Source organism: Pelodiscus sinensis, chromosome 7 (genome assembly GCF_049634645.1).
Source record: "Pelodiscus sinensis isolate JC-2024 chromosome 7, ASM4963464v1, whole genome shotgun sequence".
NCBI lineage: Eukaryota > Metazoa > Chordata > Testudines > Trionychidae > Pelodiscus > Pelodiscus sinensis.
The window spans coordinates 60,437,394-60,456,206 of NC_134717.1; the positions used below are offsets into that span (position 1 = coordinate 60,437,394).

General features: G+C 41.8%; 1 protein-coding gene across 4 annotated transcripts in view; it reads left to right on the top strand.

The window, feature by feature from the left end:
- Window positions 1-18,813, top strand: part of SPAG16 (sperm associated antigen 16) — a 677,765-nt gene that overhangs the window by 509,585 nt on the left and 149,367 nt on the right. For 2 of the 4 annotated variants that reach the window (XM_014575658.3, XM_025186825.2), the window contains one exon: window positions 16,636-16,762. The exons of 1 other annotated variant lie outside the window; for it this stretch is intronic. In XM_014575658.3, coding sequence (XP_014431144.2) covers window positions 16,636-16,762 — 127 coding nt within the window. Of the gene's footprint in view, window positions 1-777; window positions 1,297-16,635; window positions 16,763-18,813 lie in introns of those variants that run through there. One more of the 4 variants, XM_014575661.3, reaches the window with a different exon arrangement.

Below are 18,813 nucleotides of genomic sequence, written 5' to 3' on the forward strand. Positions count from 1 at the left end.
GTTCGATTTAGTGGATATAATGTAGACCAGTAAATTGCACGCTGAGGGCAGCACCTATTGGTGTCGGGTACTCCTCATTCTATGAAGGATAAGGGAATCCAATGGGAGCGTGTGCTCCTGTCGGCCACCCACTATGTGGGCGCCACCACAGCTTGGCTTAAGGTAAGTTGACTGGCTACATATTTTGCATAGCTGAAGTTACGTACCTTAAACCGACCTGTCTGGGCTAGTGTAGATCAGGCCTAATAGTCTCACAGATGATTTTGTCTGCCAGATTGGGAAGAAAATCTCCTAGATTATATATTCCCTCTATGGGGAGAAGTACTCTCTCAGTAATTGCAGTGATTAGTCCATTCAGATCTTTATAAATTGTCACAAATATGCCAAGAGGCAGTGGCGGTAGTCCTATTGCTGGAGTCCTAGGTTTTTGTGATAGTAACTTTATAAGACAAATGGTATCACCTTACAATGATCACGATTAAGAAGTTGAACTATCAAAGGAAAAAGCAAGTGAAATGTGGAGAGAGGAAAATTTGAAGTGGCTGTAAATAACTTCTAATCCCTGATCCTGACTAAAATAATATATGCCACTTTTCTTTTGAAGTGGTAATCAATATAACTCAGAAACCTTGCTACTCTATCTAATTTTGAGTCATTCCTAGGAAAATTATTTTCACTCAAAGAAAGATGATTTAATCTTGATACCTGAAAAGTGCTCTGAGATCGATTGGCCGTAATTCTAATAATGGATTACCGATGCATTTTCTCTTTCCACAGGTGATACTTTACAAGTGTAATTAGTAATTAAAAGCTCTCTTCCCTGCTCCTGATGCAGCAGATCTTCTGGCCTCAAGTCACCTCTGCTCAGTGGTGTGCAGGAACCCAGATTGCACACCACATGGAGAAAGTACCATTATTCTCGCCCTGCTGCATCCATTACTCCTTTTTTGTATTACAATAATGTATATGGTTACTGACAATTATCAAGGCTCAACTGTATTAGGTGTACAAACCGCATGGTAAGAGTCTCTCCCTTCTCTAAATAGTTTGCAGTATTAGAGACTACAGACAAAGCATTAAAAAAGGAAGAACTATCCCTATGTAATAGACAGAAAATTAAGGCACAGAGAGCCAGTGACTAGCAAAAAATTACATTCAAGGTCTGGGTTAGAATTTAGCAGGGGCATGTTAGTGGACAGTCCCTACCCAGAAGTCACCTACTACAGGACAGACCCAACAAAGAAAGCAACAGAACTCCACCAGATATTACCTACAGACCCCAGCCAAAAATCTCTCCTAGGGTATGTCTACACTACCCTCCTAGTTCGAACTAGGAGGGTAATGTAGGCATACTGCACTTGCAAATGAAGCCCGGGATTTGAATTTCCCGGGCTTCATTTGCATAAGCGGGGAGCCGCCATTTTTAAAACCCCGCTGGTTCGAACCCCGTGCAGCGAGGCTACACGGGGCTCGAACTAGGTAGTTCGGACTAGGCTTCCTATTCCGAACTACTGGTACACCTTGTGGAATGAGGTGTACCGGTAGTTTGGAATAGGAAGCCTAGTCCGAACTACCTAGTTCGAGTCCTGTGTAGCCGCGCTGCACGGGGTTCGAACCAGCAGGGTTTTAAAAATGGCGGCTCCCCGCTTATGCAAATGAAGCCTGGGAAATTCAAATCCCGGGCTTCATTTGCAAGTGCGGTATGCCTACATTACCCCGCTAGTTCGAACTAGCGGGGTAGTGTAGACATACCCCTATATATCACCAAGGATCTACAACCTATCTTAGATGAAAATTCCTTGCTCTGAGGGTACATCTACACTGCATAGCTATTTTGAAATAAGTTATTCCAGAATAGTTATTCTGAAGGGCTGTGTCTACACTGGCATGAATTTCCGGAAATGCTTAAAACAGAATACTATTCCGTTTTCAGTTTTTCTGGAAAAGGAGCATCTACATTGGCAGGGTGCTTTTCCGGAAAAGCCCTTTTTCCGGAAAAGCATCTGTGGCCAATGTAGACGCGCTTTTTTGGAAAAGAGCCCCGATTGTCATTTTCACGATCGGGGCTTTTTTCCGGAAAAGACTACTGGGCTGTCTACACTGGCCCTTTTCCGGAACAGTGTTCCGGAATAAGGACTTATGCCCGAGCAGGAGCAGCGTACCTTTTCCGGAATAGCGGCTGATTTTGTACAGTAGAGCGTCGTTGCTTTTCCGGAAATTCAAGGGCCAGTGTAGACAGCTCGCAGCTTATTCCGGAAAAGCGGCTGATTTTCCGGAATAAGTGGCCCAGTGTAGACACAGCCAAGTAGCTTATTTGGAAATAGCATATCTACGCTGCAGGGAAGCCTCAAAATTAGTCTGAGGCAGGCTTCCCTAATGTACATGTGCGATCTTGATTTAGAGCCCCAGGAGGCACTGAGGAGAAATTACTTAGAATGGCTTTGGTGAGGGGCGAAACAGCAGACGTGGAGCATCTACACATGCTTTATTTCAAAATAGCTATTTTATAACAGATGTTATTCCTCGTAGAATATAGTTTACAGATTTCAGAATAAGTCATCTGTTATTTCAAAATTATTTCAAAATAACAGCATGGCTGTGTAGATGCTCACGGTATTTTGAAATAACGCTAGTTATCTCAAAATAACGGTGCAGGGTAGACGCACGCTCACAGACCTTGGGGGGCAAGCCAGTCCTTGCTTAGACACACACCCAACCTGGAACACATTTGAACCAGAAACACTAAACTAGGAACAAATCCCTGCAACAAGCCCTATTGCCGTCTCTGTCTACACATCTGCCTGTCATTGGGCCTAAGCACATCAGCTACAACATCAAAGGCTCATGCAAGTATATGGCTGCTAACGTGATACACGCCATCATGTGCCAGAATGGCCCCTCTGCCATGTACACTGGGCAAACCGGACTGTCTCTGTGCAACAGAATATATGGATGCAAATCAGACATCAAGATAACATAAAAACCAGTGGGAGAACATTTTAACCTCCCTGGACACACAGTTGCAGACTTAAAAGTTGCCATCCTCAAGCAAACCAACTGCAAAACCAGGCTGCAACATGAAACTGCTGAGCTGGAATTTATATGCAAATTTGACTCCATTAAAATGGCTCTGAATTGGAACTGAGAATGGCTCTCATTACAAGACGTAATTTTCCACTTTAGGTATTCTTACCTTATCCACATTCACTCCCTGTGGCTGTGTCTAGACTTGCCACTGTCTACACTGGCCGCTTGAATTTCTGGAAAAGCACTGACGATCTCCTGTAAAATCATCAGTGCTTTTCCGGAAATACTGTGCTGCTCCCGTTTGGACAAAAGTCTTTTTCCAAAAGACTTTTGCACGAAAGGGCCAGTGTAGACAGCATAGTACTGTTTTCTGCAAAAAAGCCCCGATCCCGAAAATGGCGATCGGGGCTTTTTTGCGGAAAACCGCGTCTAGATTGGCCACGGACACTTTTCCACAAAAAATGCTTTTGCGGAAAAGCATCCTGCCAATCTAGACGCGATTTTTCCGAAAATGCTTTTAACGGAAAACTTTTCCGTTAAAAGCATTTCCGGAAAATCATGCCAGTCTAAACGTAGCCATTGAGTTAGCTCTGTTATAACACTCACATCTCTGTATCCCTTCTACGCATTTTTTTCTCTTTCAATTCATGCCTCTGATGAAGTCAGCTGCAAAAGCTTATACCACGAAAGCTTATACCATAATAAAATTGATAGTCTTTAAAGTGGCACTGGGCTTCTTGTTGTTTTTACTGAAATAGACCAACATGGCTATCTCTGAAACCTTTGGACTTTCTGCATCCCATTTAGATACCCATTTTTCCTCTCCAGTTATGCAGTAGAAGCTTATTGCTTCAAGTACCAGAGTACATTTGTGGCCAATTTGCAGGGGGTTGGACGTGCGCCCTCTTGCAGATGTGACTGTTAAATTATTCGGTCATTGTGGTAAGCAGGCTTTCAGTTTATTTTATGAACACTTTGTCATTCTGGCAGACAGTCAGACACTCAGTAGTAAAAGATCAAGTAAGTGACGGAGGGACCGCAAAACACTTCATTCTCATAAGCAAGGATTCAGGCTTGACCATGTTCCCGTTGTAGTCAGTAGGAATCTTACTGATATAATCACAATAATCCAATAACAATAAAATATTGTTTTCAAGTACATAACTTTAATTTTGAAAGCAAAGGACCAAATTCAGACCTGGTGTAAGAGTGTGTAACACCACTAACTGGTAAAGTGGTGTTTCCCCAGGTCTGAATTCAGGACAAATGTCTAACAGTGTTATAAGATAAAAAACCATAACGAAAAATACGTTAGATGTTCTTTAATGCTGTACCCTTCTAAAAGAGCTGAAGAATGTCACAAAGCAATTAATAAGTCTCCTTCGGAGTTAAGACTTTAAAGGGAAAGTTCTCCAAAGGAGCTTATTACATTCAGAATTAGTTAAAGTCATTTGATTATGTTTTAGGCGCTCCTGATCTACCGTGCATATATTTAGAGATCTGTTACTAATGGAAAGGCACAAGTGTTAACATTTTTATCATTAATCAGATATAATAACATACAAGGTGTCTTTATGCAAGGTAATCGGTAATAGTACCGTTGCTACTAAGATTTTTCACAAACGTATGGTCGCAATCATTCTAACTGGAAAAGCATAATTAAATCAAACTTAGGTCAATCTGTTAATATCTGCAAATGGCTGGTGATCTTGATAGACTCAGTCTTGATTTATTATACTTATTAATTATTTGTATTCTGTATCAGTGTCATGTGAGATTGGCAACCCATTGTTTTCTAGTTGAACACATAGTAAGAGATGTTCCCTACCCCAAAGACCTTAGTCTAAATAGGCAACATGTTTTATTCTTGTTTTCCAAATGGCAAACTCAGGTGCTGTGAGATTAAATGGTTTGCAAAAGTCAAATTCAGAATTTGTGACATCATCAAGAATTCCACTTTGATCTTCCTGAGTTCTTGTGTAGCACCTCAGAATTGACCCTTCATGTGATTAAAGTCTTCCTTGTTGAATTACTATAGAACAAATGCCTAACTGAGATGTACAGTAGGTTATGAAATATGAGCAGCAAATTTCCAGCATCTGTCATTTCAGCGTTGTGATGATCCACATGATAATGGATCTCTTTGACCAGACAAAATCAACTGAGGAAGCATCAACTCTTTTAAGTATGACAAAGAAAATGGAACACAATTTTTGCCTTGATGTACCAGAGTTCCAACTTTTCTCCTTAGATCACATTTCTTGCTTCCCGCACCTGCAAGAGAAACATGGTCTGTTGCTTTGATGCTCTGTCATGTTGCTGAATGCAATATATAATGAAACTATTTTTTAATGTGGCAAGAAAAGAAAGCCGAGCAATGCAAAAGGCTCTCCAGGAACAACTAACATAATAACAATAATAGGGATGAAGATGCAAACAGCTCACATGTGAATTAAACCAGATTCCTTTTGCAAGCTTTTGAAAAAGACTCCTGGCCAGAGGCAGAATGCATTAGTGTAACATGCCATGCCAGTCATTTACTACGTTTTCATTCTTCAAATAGAAAGTAGCCTCCAAAAAAACCCTATCCTTAAACCACTACTCCATTCCTGTGCTAATATTTTATTCCCTCTCAAGGAAAAGTTCTTGTCGCATAACTTCAGGGCCCAACTCATTTGATTTAGGAAAGGGATAAATAGAGATTACACTATGCTAATGAGTAGGTAGAAAGAAATAGTAATCTCATTACAGCTTTGTGGGTATCAATACCGATTTATACATTAGTTATCACAGCCGTTCAGGGAATGCCAAGAATGGTAAAACACTGGGTAAGCATTTTTAATCTGACTTCTAAATTTTCTTTATCTTTTTGAGAGGGTCTGCTGCATTTTTATCTACATGTGAAATGTAATTCAATCATTTTATATTTCATTTTATTGTAAATTACTATTATCTTTTATAATTATACCATATGTTTCTGCTGAATTCAGGGAAAAGTCTGCCAAGAACTTTTGGTGCGGTATAAATTATTTGATCCTGATTCTTTGATTGTAAGTTCCTTGCATAGCATCTAGTACTGTGGGATGGCTCATGACTAAGGTTCTTATTTGTACCACTGTACAAATAATAATAAATAACAATCATGATGATCCTTATATATCATACTTGAAGCCAGCGTTTTGATATGGCCACAAATTACTTTGTGGATGAGAACTTAAGACAAGAGTGATTCAGGTCATCTTCTCAATATATTTAAGTGCAAGCTAAGGTCTTGATTATGAGTTACGCTCCTCCTTTGGGCTGAACAATGCAGCTAAGGTGGTTCATAGGAGGAGCTGACCAACTCAAAATATACCAGTAAGATTATAGACACTTTGGAGCAGGGACTGTCATTTACTGTATGTGTAGTAACAGACCCAGACCAGCGGCTGTCGCACTCTAATAGAAGCCAGGTAGGATGGGCTCTTAGTGAACAGTTTCCTCTTCCTTGAGTAAACAGGGCTGAACCTAGTACAGGCATAACCTGGGGCCAGTTAAGAGCTTGCCAGAAGCAGCAGGCTAATCAGAGCACCTGCAGCCCATTAAGGCCTGCTGGGACTTGGTTTTTAAGGGAGGAGAGGAGTCCAAGATCTGAGAGTTAGAAAGTGCATTGGATGAGAGCTGTGTCCTGCAAGCAAGGCAGAGAGCTGTGGAGGAGCAAGGAAGATTGCTCAGGTACCAGAGAAAAGATACTGAGGGTATGTCTAGGCTACAGGGATTTTTCGAAAAAAGTGCCCTTTTCAAAAAATCTTTACCTACATCTAGACTGCAGCCGTGTTTTTTCTAAAGTAAATCGAAAGAATGTGCCCATTTTTTCGACCGCGGAAAACCTCGTTTTACGAGGAATAACACCTTTTTTCGAAAGTGCTCTTTCGAAAAAAGGCACTATGTAATGCAAACTGTGCTTTTTTTGAAAGAGAGCATCCAGACTGCCTAGGTGCTCTCTTTCAAAAAAGTGGCTTGCTTTTTCGAAAGTACTGGTTGTAGTCTAGATGCTCTTTTTCAAAAGATGCTTGGAGTCTAGACGTAGCCTATGGGATTATTTGGGAAGTGGCCCATGGAAGAAGCTGCCAGGCTGGGAGTAGAGGATGCCTTGTCTGTTGCTGCTGCCTTAAGGTCTTTGGGTATGGCTCAGGAGGCTTGACTCGTGCCTCTAGAAATACGAGACTATGTGGAGAGTCACAATGAACCTCTGAGGCAAACACTGTCCACCAGAAGCACAGGACCCTCAGGGCACAACCAGACTTTTCCCATAGTGTAAGAAGTGCCTAGCACAATGAGACACCAGTCTGTTTGGTCCCTCTTGATGCTATTGTAATATAGATGTTAAATTATAATAGCAATAAGAAAGGAGAAATCTCATGGTAGACACTCATTCATGCTTTCCCTGATATATTAAAAAGAAGGGTCTGGAGCTAAGAATTGCCTTCTGTGGTAATCTGTGTTTGGGTTAGATGGGTTCCTCTTAACCAGAAGGGGTGCTGATTGCCTTTTTCAAATCAAGCTTTAAACTAGGAAGCAATTAGCAATCATTAATGTAATTCAAGTGATTTGGAGTATGCTTCAAATATACAAAGCAAGGCTGAAGATGGAACTGTTTGGAAACAAAATATTAAAACCGATGAGTGTTTTAACCCCCTAAATCATCTGTACAGGGATGTAAGAAGCACGAGCAACCTGCCAAAAGATCTGGAAGTCATATGAAATTAGAGATTACTCCATACTGGATACAATAGGAAATAACAATTCATAAGTGGAATACCAATACTGGTGGGTGTAATCCACAGAAGGTTCAGCATCTCTGAAAATCAGTGAGTGTCCCATTATCCAAAAGTAAGTGCCCACTGTTGAAAATCGAGGCCAATACCTTGATGAAATCTGTGGTGGCTACCATTCTAGCTAATTCCAGTCTCAGTATTGTTTTTCCACTGAAAATGACACTCTTTGAGACTTAATTTAGGATAACCCCTCTATTTGAAAATAGTTGTTACTTTGAGAAATGATTCGAACTTTTTATGACTGACTCGCCTTTGCAATGTATATAAACCGAAACTTGTGAAATGAAGCATATGAAACAACCCAGAATTAAATGAGTAAATATTAGACCAGATTTTTAACAGTATTCAGTACTCAACAAGGAGAAGTTGTTTGTAAATCCAGCTAATAAGCTCTTCTGAAAGCCTGCCCTCAACTGTCAGTACTGAATAGAGCTGGCCAGAAGACAACAGTTACATTTTGTGACCACTTTTGAGGTTTCAAAACTTGTTTTCATTTTGCATTGGGAAGACGATTCCAAGTACATGTCACTGCTCTACAGGTTGAACCTGTCTAGTCCGGAACCCTCAGGATCTGACCAGTTCCAAAACGGAATTTTCCGGATCATGGGAGGTCCATATTGTCTAGCAGCATTATCAACACTGCCATAGCTTATTGGGCTGTGAGAGGATAATTAGGGGTAAATTAGAGCTAAATAACAGCACAGAAAACTGAGAGCCAGGACTAGTGGCTGTAAACAAACTTTATGCAACCTCAGGACATCTGGCTAACTAAAATCATTCCAGATGACGGATGTTTCTGGACCAGAGAGTTCTGGACTAAAGAGCTTCAACCTGTACCTCATTCTGAGCACCATTTTTCCACCCAGATCATGTAAAATCAGCTTGAACCTGGGTCTCCCGTATCCCAGGTCATTACCCTAACCATCCAGGAATTGACAGTCTTTCTCCAAGACCCAAAAGCCTCCCCAGCTGGAGTTTCATAGAATCTGAGCAATCTTTGCAAAATGTTGCCCCATGGATGTAAGGGCGTATTTTGCTATCTCCTCCAACCTGCTGTGGCACTGAGTACTTTGGAAAATCTAGTCCCCGGTAATTGAGTAATTTTTCAAAACTTAATCATCAGAAAGATGACTTGTTGTCCCTCATTGCTTTCTGAGAAATGTAGATGATGATTGACCGTTATTCATTTTTCATTATTTTGCTTCCAACATTTCTTTGTAATACACCAGAAATCCGTTTGGAAATATTACATCTCCTGCAAATGAACCTAAACATTTCATTATAGTTGTACCTTAATACTGGTTTGCAGGCCATTACCTTCTCCTTTGGAAGGGAATGGATGTCTTCAAGTCTAACTGCCTCTATTTGCTTGATGACCCCATGCTTTTCCCTGCATGCATTATCTCAAGGAAAGGAATGAAAATTAAGGTTACAAGGCTTAAACGCAGAAGCTGACCCATTTTAAAGTTGTACTATTCTGGAACCTAATCATGAAATCCTGTAATCAGGGCCATCTTGAGAGGAGAGTGGGGTGCGGGAAACCTGCCCCCTCAGTGACCCAGGCATGGGGTGCAAGGCGAACCCCCCTGTAGGCCACATACTTGCCCCCACTTCTTTCCTAAGTCCACTTCTTCTCCACCCCTTCCCCCTTGTCCACTTCTCCCCTCCCCTGAGTAATACAGCCCAGGAAACTATGGAAGCTTGGTGTGGTGGCAGTAGCAGGGGTCACCTCCCCTGCACTCATCACATGACCCATGGTAGCTGGAGCAGCCTGACCCCAGACTTCTCCACCACTTCATCCTCCTAGCCCCTTGACCTCTCTACTCTATGGCGGAGGAAAGCAGAGTGCCCTGGGGCCAGAGCACTCTGCTTCCTACCGCTGTGGAGAAGGCAGCATGGCAGTGTGAAGTGGAGTGGAGCAGGCTGCTGGGCCGCTTTGGCTCCCGTCGCCACGGTGAATGCATGGGGAGAGACCTTTGTTGCTGCCACGTGCCAAGCCCTCATAATCCTCTGGGTTTCTCCTGTCCATAGGTTGGTCGTGATGACCTCTGCAGAGCCCTCAGAAATGTGGGACCTAGGGTGGCTGTCCCAAACCATCCTATGGATGGGATGCTGTGCCTGTAAGTGAAATAAAAAAGCTGCGTTCTTTTCTCACAAACTAATATACCAGAAGAAGCTCCTCTGATTTAGTTTGAACTACTCTAGATATACATCAATGTAACTGATTTCTGAATTTGGACCCCCTATATTCTAAAAGTCCACAGAATCATGAAACCATAGAAATTCAGCACTGGAAGGGACGTTGTCAGGTCATGTAGTCCAGCCACCAGAATTGAGGCAGGACCAGGAAGACCATCCCTGACAGATGTGTGTCTACCTGTTCTTGGAAACCGATTTCAGAGCTTAACTAGCCTTGCAGTTACAGCTTCCCGTTGGAATTTTTTTTCCCCAGGAGCTAATCTAAAGCTTCCTTGTTGCCGGTTAAGCCCATTATTTCTTATCTACATTTAGTGGACATGGAGAACAATTGATTATTGTCCTCTCTGAAATAGCCCTTACATTGGAAGACTGTTACCCCGGGGAATCAACGGGCTGGGTGGGTCCCTGGCCAAGGGGGTGTGGCTTCCAGAAGGGGCATTGGGTGGAAGAGGCAGGGCCAGGGCAACCAGCCCTCTGTGGCACCCAGAGTGTGGCACTCCACCCACCCAGCTCTCAGAGCACCTGGCACATCACTCCAGCGACAATTTAAAAGACCCGGGTCTCTGGCTGCTACATTGGTGATGGGTGAGAGCCCTGGGCCTTTTTGAATCACTGAGCCCCAGGACAACTGCCCTCTTGCCCCATGTGTTGGCAGGCTTGCTGTTCCCAGGTACCCCCTCTGTGTTCTTAGGACTAAACGTGCCAAAGTTTGGTAGCCCTTTCCCTATAGGTCAAGTTTGCTCAAACTTTCCTCTTTCCTAAAGTGTGGACACAGCCCTCCAGCTGAGGCCTCACCACTACCAGCTAAATCAGCACATCTCTTACTTTCCATCTCTTACTTATAACACTCTTGGTGTTATACTCCAAAATATTAGCTGTTTCTTGCAACCGCATGACATAGTGGATTCATACTCAAATTACGATACATTACAATGCTGTAAGCATGTAGGCATGCATGGCATCCTTTGCTGTCAATCTCTGAGGGGGACCACACCTCTTCACTATAAATTTCCAGATCCTTTTTAGCAACAGTACTATCTCCCAGCTCGTTATGCCCCATATTGCAGTCGTGCTCTTGATTTTTTTCCTTCTTATGTGAAGTACTTTGCACTTGCCTGTATTGAATTTCTTCTTGTTAATTTCAGAGTCATTCTCTAGATTGTCAAAGTTGTTTGGAATTCCAATCCTTTGTTTATGAGACTCTCATATAGGCTTGTGTCAAAAGCCTTATTAAAATCCAGATATTATACGTTTCATATTTTCCTTCCACTCCATTTTCTACACCAATATCCTTGTCACATGAGGTAATTAGGTTGGTTTTGGCATGATTTATTTTTGACAAATCCATCATTGTGGTTACTCTGTAATCCTGTTATCTTCTAGATGTTTACAAAGTGATTGTTTTCACTTTGTTTACAAATTTTTCTGAATTCCTCCAGGTATCAAACTTAGGCAGACTGGTCTATAATTTTTCAGAACCTCTTTGTTACCCTTTTCATAAATAGGTTCTATGTTTGTCTTTCTCTAGTGCTCTGGGACCTCATTTCTCTTCCATAAATTCTCAACGATTCTGATTCTCGTATATAATACCTGAGAATTATTCAGATGTTACTCAAAGATATTTGAGAATGTGATTAATTCTCATTACTGTTAATGATTCTGATATTACTGCAGGTAATTCCTAGGCTGAATTTCATCAAGCCAGCCATCTTGAATGCATCTAAGTAACCTAAATATTTTTAATCTGTTTCTTTCCTATTTTGGATTGCATTTCTTCCCCATTGTTGTTAATGTTAATTGTGTTAAGAATCTAATCAGTATTTACTTAAGGTATGTCTACACAGCATCATTATTTCGGAATAACTGACTTTATTCCAGAATAACCAAGTATGTATTTACACAGCAAGCCATTATTTCGAAATAATGTTGAGCTGGGGGACTTCTTATTCTGACTCCTTTAACCCTCATTTCACAAGGAGCAAAGGAAGTCAAAGAAAGAGTGTTTTTCCTGCTATGTAGACAGTGCCAAAAGCCGAACTAAGCTATATTGACTTCAGCTATGCAATTGACGTAGCTGAAGTTGTGTAGCTTAATTCTACTTTTACCCTGCTGTGTAGATGTGCCCTTTGTGAAGACCGAAGCAAAAAAGGAATTAAAATTATTTTGTATTTAATTTATTTAAAATATTTTTATCCCGCTTCTCTGTTTAAAATATTCGAGCCAACTTACAATTAAAAAAACCCACAATAAATAAATGTATATAAAGTAAAATACAAGGGTCCCCCGGGGGAGGAGGGAACCTGCTAAAACACCTCAAGAGGAGAAACGCACACCCCTAAATATCAATAAAAGCATTGTTTAAAAGAGTGGCCGTGGTGTGGTGCTGAAACAGTGACAACTCAGCCTTGTTAATATTGTCTGTAATTAGCTCTTCCTCCACACTAAATAGAGAACCTACAGTATCCTTCATATTCCTCTTGCTCCTAATATGTTTAGGGAATCTTTTAGTGCCTTTTATGTCCCTTTCAAGGCATAACTCATTCTGTGCACTACCCTGTCTAATTTTGACTCTGCATGCACTTGTCCATAGCAGTCCATGGTTCTGCTTTTTCATTTTCATGTAATTAAAAATCTCCTCACAGAGCTATGTTAGCCTCTTGCTATTCTTCTGATCTTTCCTTTGCTTCAGGTTGGTTTGCTGTTGCTCCTTAATACTGCCTGTTTGAGAGGCTGCCAACTCTTCTGAATGCAGTGCACAACATGTTCAAAATGCAAGCCTAGGAGTTTAAATTCATAATTTTGCTAGACTCTAAAAATCACGGACCAAACAGAGACCTTGGATTTATGGTTTATAACAATCTGGAATCCACTACCCCTCAGTTGTGTCTTATGACTATGTGGATATTAACAGGCCACTTCACTGTGAATGGTCCCCTCGAATATGTAGTAACTGTTTATGCTAAAAAAAAAATCTGTTCCACTTTGCATTTAGCTGTGACACTCCATGTGCTTTTCCCAGAGCTGATGAGCTCTGTGCAGCTTGTAAGCTTGTCCTTGTTGCCAAAAGAAATCAGCCCAATAAAAGAGTGCCTGTCCTGCAAACGCCTATGCCTGTGCTTATATTTAAGCAGATGAGGAGCCCTACAGACATTAAGTCTTTGGAAGATCAGGATGGAGGATGCACCCCCTTAAGAGGTTAAGGATAATCACATTTGCTGGAGTGCATGTTTTCTTATATAGGACAGGGAACAGCCAGGGGATTTTTCCTTCTCCATCACTCTGCATTGGTCTATGAATCTAGCCCTCTGAGGGAAGAAGTCCACCGATGATACAACATTCATATTGTTGCCCAGGCCCACTTGGACAACGTAGCTCACTTTTGTTTCCAACTCTGGCTTACACGCCACAACGTAAGCTAGAGGGTCTTTGCGACTTGTTCCAGGGCAAAGACGGGCTAAGAAAAGTGCACGAGCAACAGTTCAAGGATCAGGCCCAACCGTTTAGAATGAAATTATGGTTTGCTGAGGTGCTAACATGAGGAAAAGTTAGAGCTGAGTGTATCACCTTCTCCAAGCAGAGCTGTGGAAAGCTCTTGGGTTTGTTTTTTTAACAATTTACACATTTAAATTCACACTTCCTAAGATATGCCTTTCACATTGTCCTAACAAACAGTAGAAACCTGTAACTCTCCACATCACTTCAGTGAGCGGCGAGAGAGCGAGGAGGGGAGAGGAAGCCATTCTGAATTCAGCAGCATGTCTTAATCTCTCTTTATTGCTTTGGTACTATAACATATAGTATGAGCTTAAACCATTCTGCATTTTCAACTTGCTGCCTGAGATTTTAGAGTCTTTGTTGGGCACTCTTTTTTCCCACAGGAGTTTTGAGATGGATTAAATGCATAAGCCAAAATATTTTAACATAACTCCCCTTCTGCATACCTGCCCTCGCCATGTCTGCATCATTCTTCTACTATTCCTCTGAAAAACATGGCTATCATTTATAGATGTGATAAACATGCAGACACTTCATGCAAGAGTTAGAGCCCTACCACAGAGCCACAAGCATTGCATCACGAGCTGAGTCAGTAAAACACAGTGGGTCTCCATGTACGGAAGGAAAAGAGGCATGGGTTACTTTTAGAGATGATGAAAAACCAGAGAAGTCTATGGACATGAGCTTCGTGCTTGATATAGCTTGTGAAATCATTGTACTGGGTAAAATAACTGAAACCACGTGTTGGATTCCCTCATGATTTCCTTCAAGAAGAAATATGGCCACAGCCTTTGGTGAGTTGTTCTGTTGGCTGACTCACAACCTTATCAAACTGGGAAACCCCAGTAGGCAGATTTTTTTATTATTTTTATGTATTTATTTATTTTGGTTAGGTCTTCTGTGACACAAGAACTTCTGAATGCCAGATAGCAAAAGGGTTCCACAATATCCTGATTTAGATGTGTACATTCTGGTTCACAAAAAAACGACAGGCAAGATCTTAAAAAGGAAGCCAGACTCACACTGGTCTAGGCTATCATTGTAAAATGCATGTACAGGTAGAAGGAAGCAGTTAGGTATGTAATCTGAAATATGTTCTTAGATTCAGTGTCATAGCTGAGGTAGAGAAATAAGTTTCGTCTCAGACAAAAGTTGTTTATTCGCCTTTCTCTCTGTCGCATATAAATTAAGCATGTACACTAACACCATGGATGCCCATTACACAGGAAATTATCAGAGAGATGTAGCTAACTGAAAGCAACACCCAGAAAAACAAGTGAATATACAAGGGTTGTACTGTCTCTGAATACAGATAAGTAGCTTTAAGGACATAAGGTGAAGTCAAAGAACCCACCCTGAATATGCTGAACTTGGAAGTAAATGAGCAGTGTATTTACATTCATGAAAACACGATCTGTACCCATCTTGACAGAAGAAGCTGCAAAAGGTTTTGAGTGAGACATGTTTCATCAGGCAAGGTAATCTGATAGTTAAGTTTAGTCTCTAGACAACACATTATGATTTTGCTCTACACGTAACCTTTTGTTTCCTTCCTCACTATCTCTTGAACCCCCAGTAAATGTATCTTTGTTTTCACTATAAATATATCTGGTTACGTCTAGACTGCAAACCTCTTTCGAAAGAGAGCGTCTAGACTGCAACCTCTTCTTTTGGAAAACTGAGCCGCTTTTTCGAAAGAGAGCACCCAGACAGTCTGGATGCTCTGTTTCAAAAAATCCCTGTTTGCATTCAAGAATGCCTTTTTTCGAAAGAACACTTTCGAAAAAAGGTGTTATTCCCCGTAAAATGAGGATTACCGCCATCGAAAGAAAAGCCACGTTCTTTCGATTTAATTTCAAAAAAACGCGGCTGTAGTCTAGACGCAGGTGAAGTTTTTTAGAAAAAAGGCTACTTTTTTCGAAAAAACCCTGCAGTCTAGACACAGCCTCTGAGTGCTGTGGTACTAAGCAAAGGGTTGGTCTTGAGATGAATCATACAGGCTGGTATGAACGCTGTTTCCTTGGGGACAGTGGATGGGGTAGTTCTGTGGGCAACCAGTGTTGGGCTAGATAAAAGAGGAGAATCCTTACAAGTGAATCATGGGCAGAGGTCTGCATCTACTATTCTGCTAGGCAAAGTAAGGGCCGGAGAGCCCAGAGGAGGGTGGGTGCTTAATAGGCTGATGAGTCCAGGGAGATGATGCTCAGTTCTAAGCAGGAGGGTTATAAAATCTAAACAAACTCTTTATGATGTCTTCCACAGAGGCTTTCTCTGTATCAGCTTGTTTCCCAGCTCACTCACATCTTCAAGGACCACACCTGGCAAATCATCCCATTTCCCTGAAATCATGTCACTTTTTCACTGCTTATAGCTCTTTAGAATATAAGAACATAAGAGCGGCCATACTGGGTCAGACCAAAGGTCCATCCAGCCCAGTATCCTGTCTGCCAACAGTGGCCAATGCCAGGTGCTCCTGAGGGAGTGAACCAAACAGATCAAGCGATCTCTCTCCTGCTATCCATCTCCACCCTTTGACAAACAGAGGCTAGGGACACCATTCCTTACCCATCCTGGTTAATAGCCATTAATGGACTTAACCTCCAGGAATTTATCTAGTTCTCTTTTAAACCCCATTATAGTCCTAGCCTTCACAACCTCCTCAGGCAAGGAGTTCCACAGGTTGACTGTGAGCTGCATGAAGAAGGATTTCCTTTTATTTGTTTTAAACCTGCTGCCCATTAATCTTTGATCTGGTAACTTCCAGCTTTGGCAAGGCAAGGTTTGCAACTGATTGAAGACAGGATCCTGGAAACTAACAGCTTGCTCCCGTTATCTTTCAAATGTGTTCTTATCAGAAATGCCATTTTTTCACCTTCTTGCACGGAGCCACTGAATTTTGGCATTATAGGTGCATAATAAATATTTCTGTGCACTTGCTATACGTTAGATCAGTAGTCACAGAGAACCTTCTAATAAACCAAGTGTTCATAAAACCCATGTATCTTGGTATTATCATTACACATCAGCTCTATGTCAGTCACTATGTTCTTCTTCTCTGAAGTACAAATAATAATGTATTTTTTTTAATACTTGGCAGGGTGACACCATTGTTTCCTGTGACTCCTACGGTGTGGTGAAGTTCTGGGACGTTCGGAGGGTAACACCAATGATATCAATAGATGCGGGCCCTCATCCTGGCAATCAGGTGGTCTTTGACCCATCCGGTAGGATTCTTTCTTCAACTGACAGCCTTGATTGTCAAATGAAGTGTTTTGCTCTAAAAAGCGTTTTGTAGCGGGGTTTAAAATTCTGAGGCCAGATCCCCAGCTGGGGTAAATCAGCATAGTTCTATTGACTTGAGTGAATCTATGCCTGTTTCAACCAACTATAGGTTGAACCTCTCTAATCCGGAAACATCCATCATCTGGAATGATTTTAGTTAGCTGGATGTCCACTTTTCGTGAGTTTGGCCAACTTTCTTGCAATCCCATAAAGTTTGTTTACAGCCACCAGTTCTGGCTTTCAGTGTTCTGTGCTGTTCTGTAGCTCTAACTTACCCCTAAATGTCCTCTAACAGCCCAGTTAGCAGTGGAAGTGTTGGTAATGCTGCTGGACAATACCGACCTCCCGTAGTCTGGAAAATTCTCTCGTTCAAAACTGGTCAGGTCCTGAGGGTGCCAGACAAGAGAGGTTCAACCTGTAATGTTATAACTCAGACTGATTTTAATTTATCAAAATTTATTAATGCTCAGTTATTACATACAACCAAACATTTACAGTGATGGCAAAAATGAATTCCATAGAAGTCAGAAATGCTCACTCAATGTCTGAGAAAAACAGAGGAATTTATTTCTCCTCCTCTTCCACTGCTCCTTTGTATGTTTAGACAACAGTTGTGTTTCATAACCACCCATGATAAATCCTATTATTCTCCCTGCAGAGCCCTATCATATTGAAATAAGTGGTCTATTATGTACAAAGAATTGGAACGCATGTATAACGCAACACTTTTTGCATCGTCCACCCTATATTACAATTGGTTACCTGCACTGTTACTGAATGCTCGGTTTTGGTTTTCATAGAGATGTTAGCTTTGTTTTACAAAGGACTTTAATCGTCACAACCACGGGGGCTGATAAGTAGTTGTACCGCACTATAAACTTAGGCCCCAATTTCTTTGAAAATGTTCCTGCTCACAGCAACACTTATGTGAGTTCAGCTTTAAGTACACACTTAAGTGCTGTTGAGGCTAGACGCAAGGCATTTAAATCGAGTGGGAGAGATGAGGGAAAGAAGCACTTTCATAATAATAGCACCACAGTCATAATGACAAACAAAATACACAATATAGAAAATTATGTCACTGAGTCGCTATTACTAGAAAAACCTCTGTAGAATATTGTAGGATTTTGTACAGATCTCAATATTTCATCATGCAATACAGTTCTTTTCAGAAGCTGATTAATACTAAATGTGCATTGTCATTTCCAGAAACGGTGTTGACATTTCTGATGGGAGTGGGCTTTAAGGTCAAGAGGGCCATAGAGAAGCCCTCCAGGTGGCTAGAGAGGCCCTGGAGGAACTAGGCAATCAGGGCCAGGGAGACCTACAAAAGAAACTGCAGGGCTACAGGTAGCTCAATTGCAACCCAGACCTGGAAAGGAGAAGGTCAAGGGGGTTTACTGGTAGAACAAAGCACTGCTCAGAGTGGGGAGCTCTTTAGGACGCTGTCTACAGGAGGAGGAGCCCTGGAGGTGCCACTCTCCTGCTGACTGAGGAAACAGATTGAGAGACTGCTGGATTTGAAGGTAAAGCCCCAAAGAAAGGGCAAAGGACTTGTCTCCAGGAGGGGAAGCCCTGGAGGCACCATTCTCATTCAGAGTGTGGCAACAAATGAAGGGAACGGCATTGACCTGAGAGACACTCTACAGAGGGGCACCAGGATGGGCCTCTGTTAGAGATGTACCCCAGACAGGAGTGATCACATGGAGCATGACTCAGCCAGAGGGCTGAGTAGCTACAAGGCTTTTACAAAACTGAGGCAGTACAGGAACCCGCCCTCGGCCAAATGGGGGGGGGGGGGCGGGCTCGTGTGAGGTGAATGCTGACCCTGTTACAATATTATGTGCTTTCCACTATTTTCAGAGGTCTGACTTGAGCTCTGTGCTAGAGCAGAATTACAGAGTTTAGAAAAAGAGCTCACATGGTGCATGATGTGGATTTGAAGGAGTTTTGCCTTTCTCATATCTGGAACGTAACGTAGAGGCATTTGTAA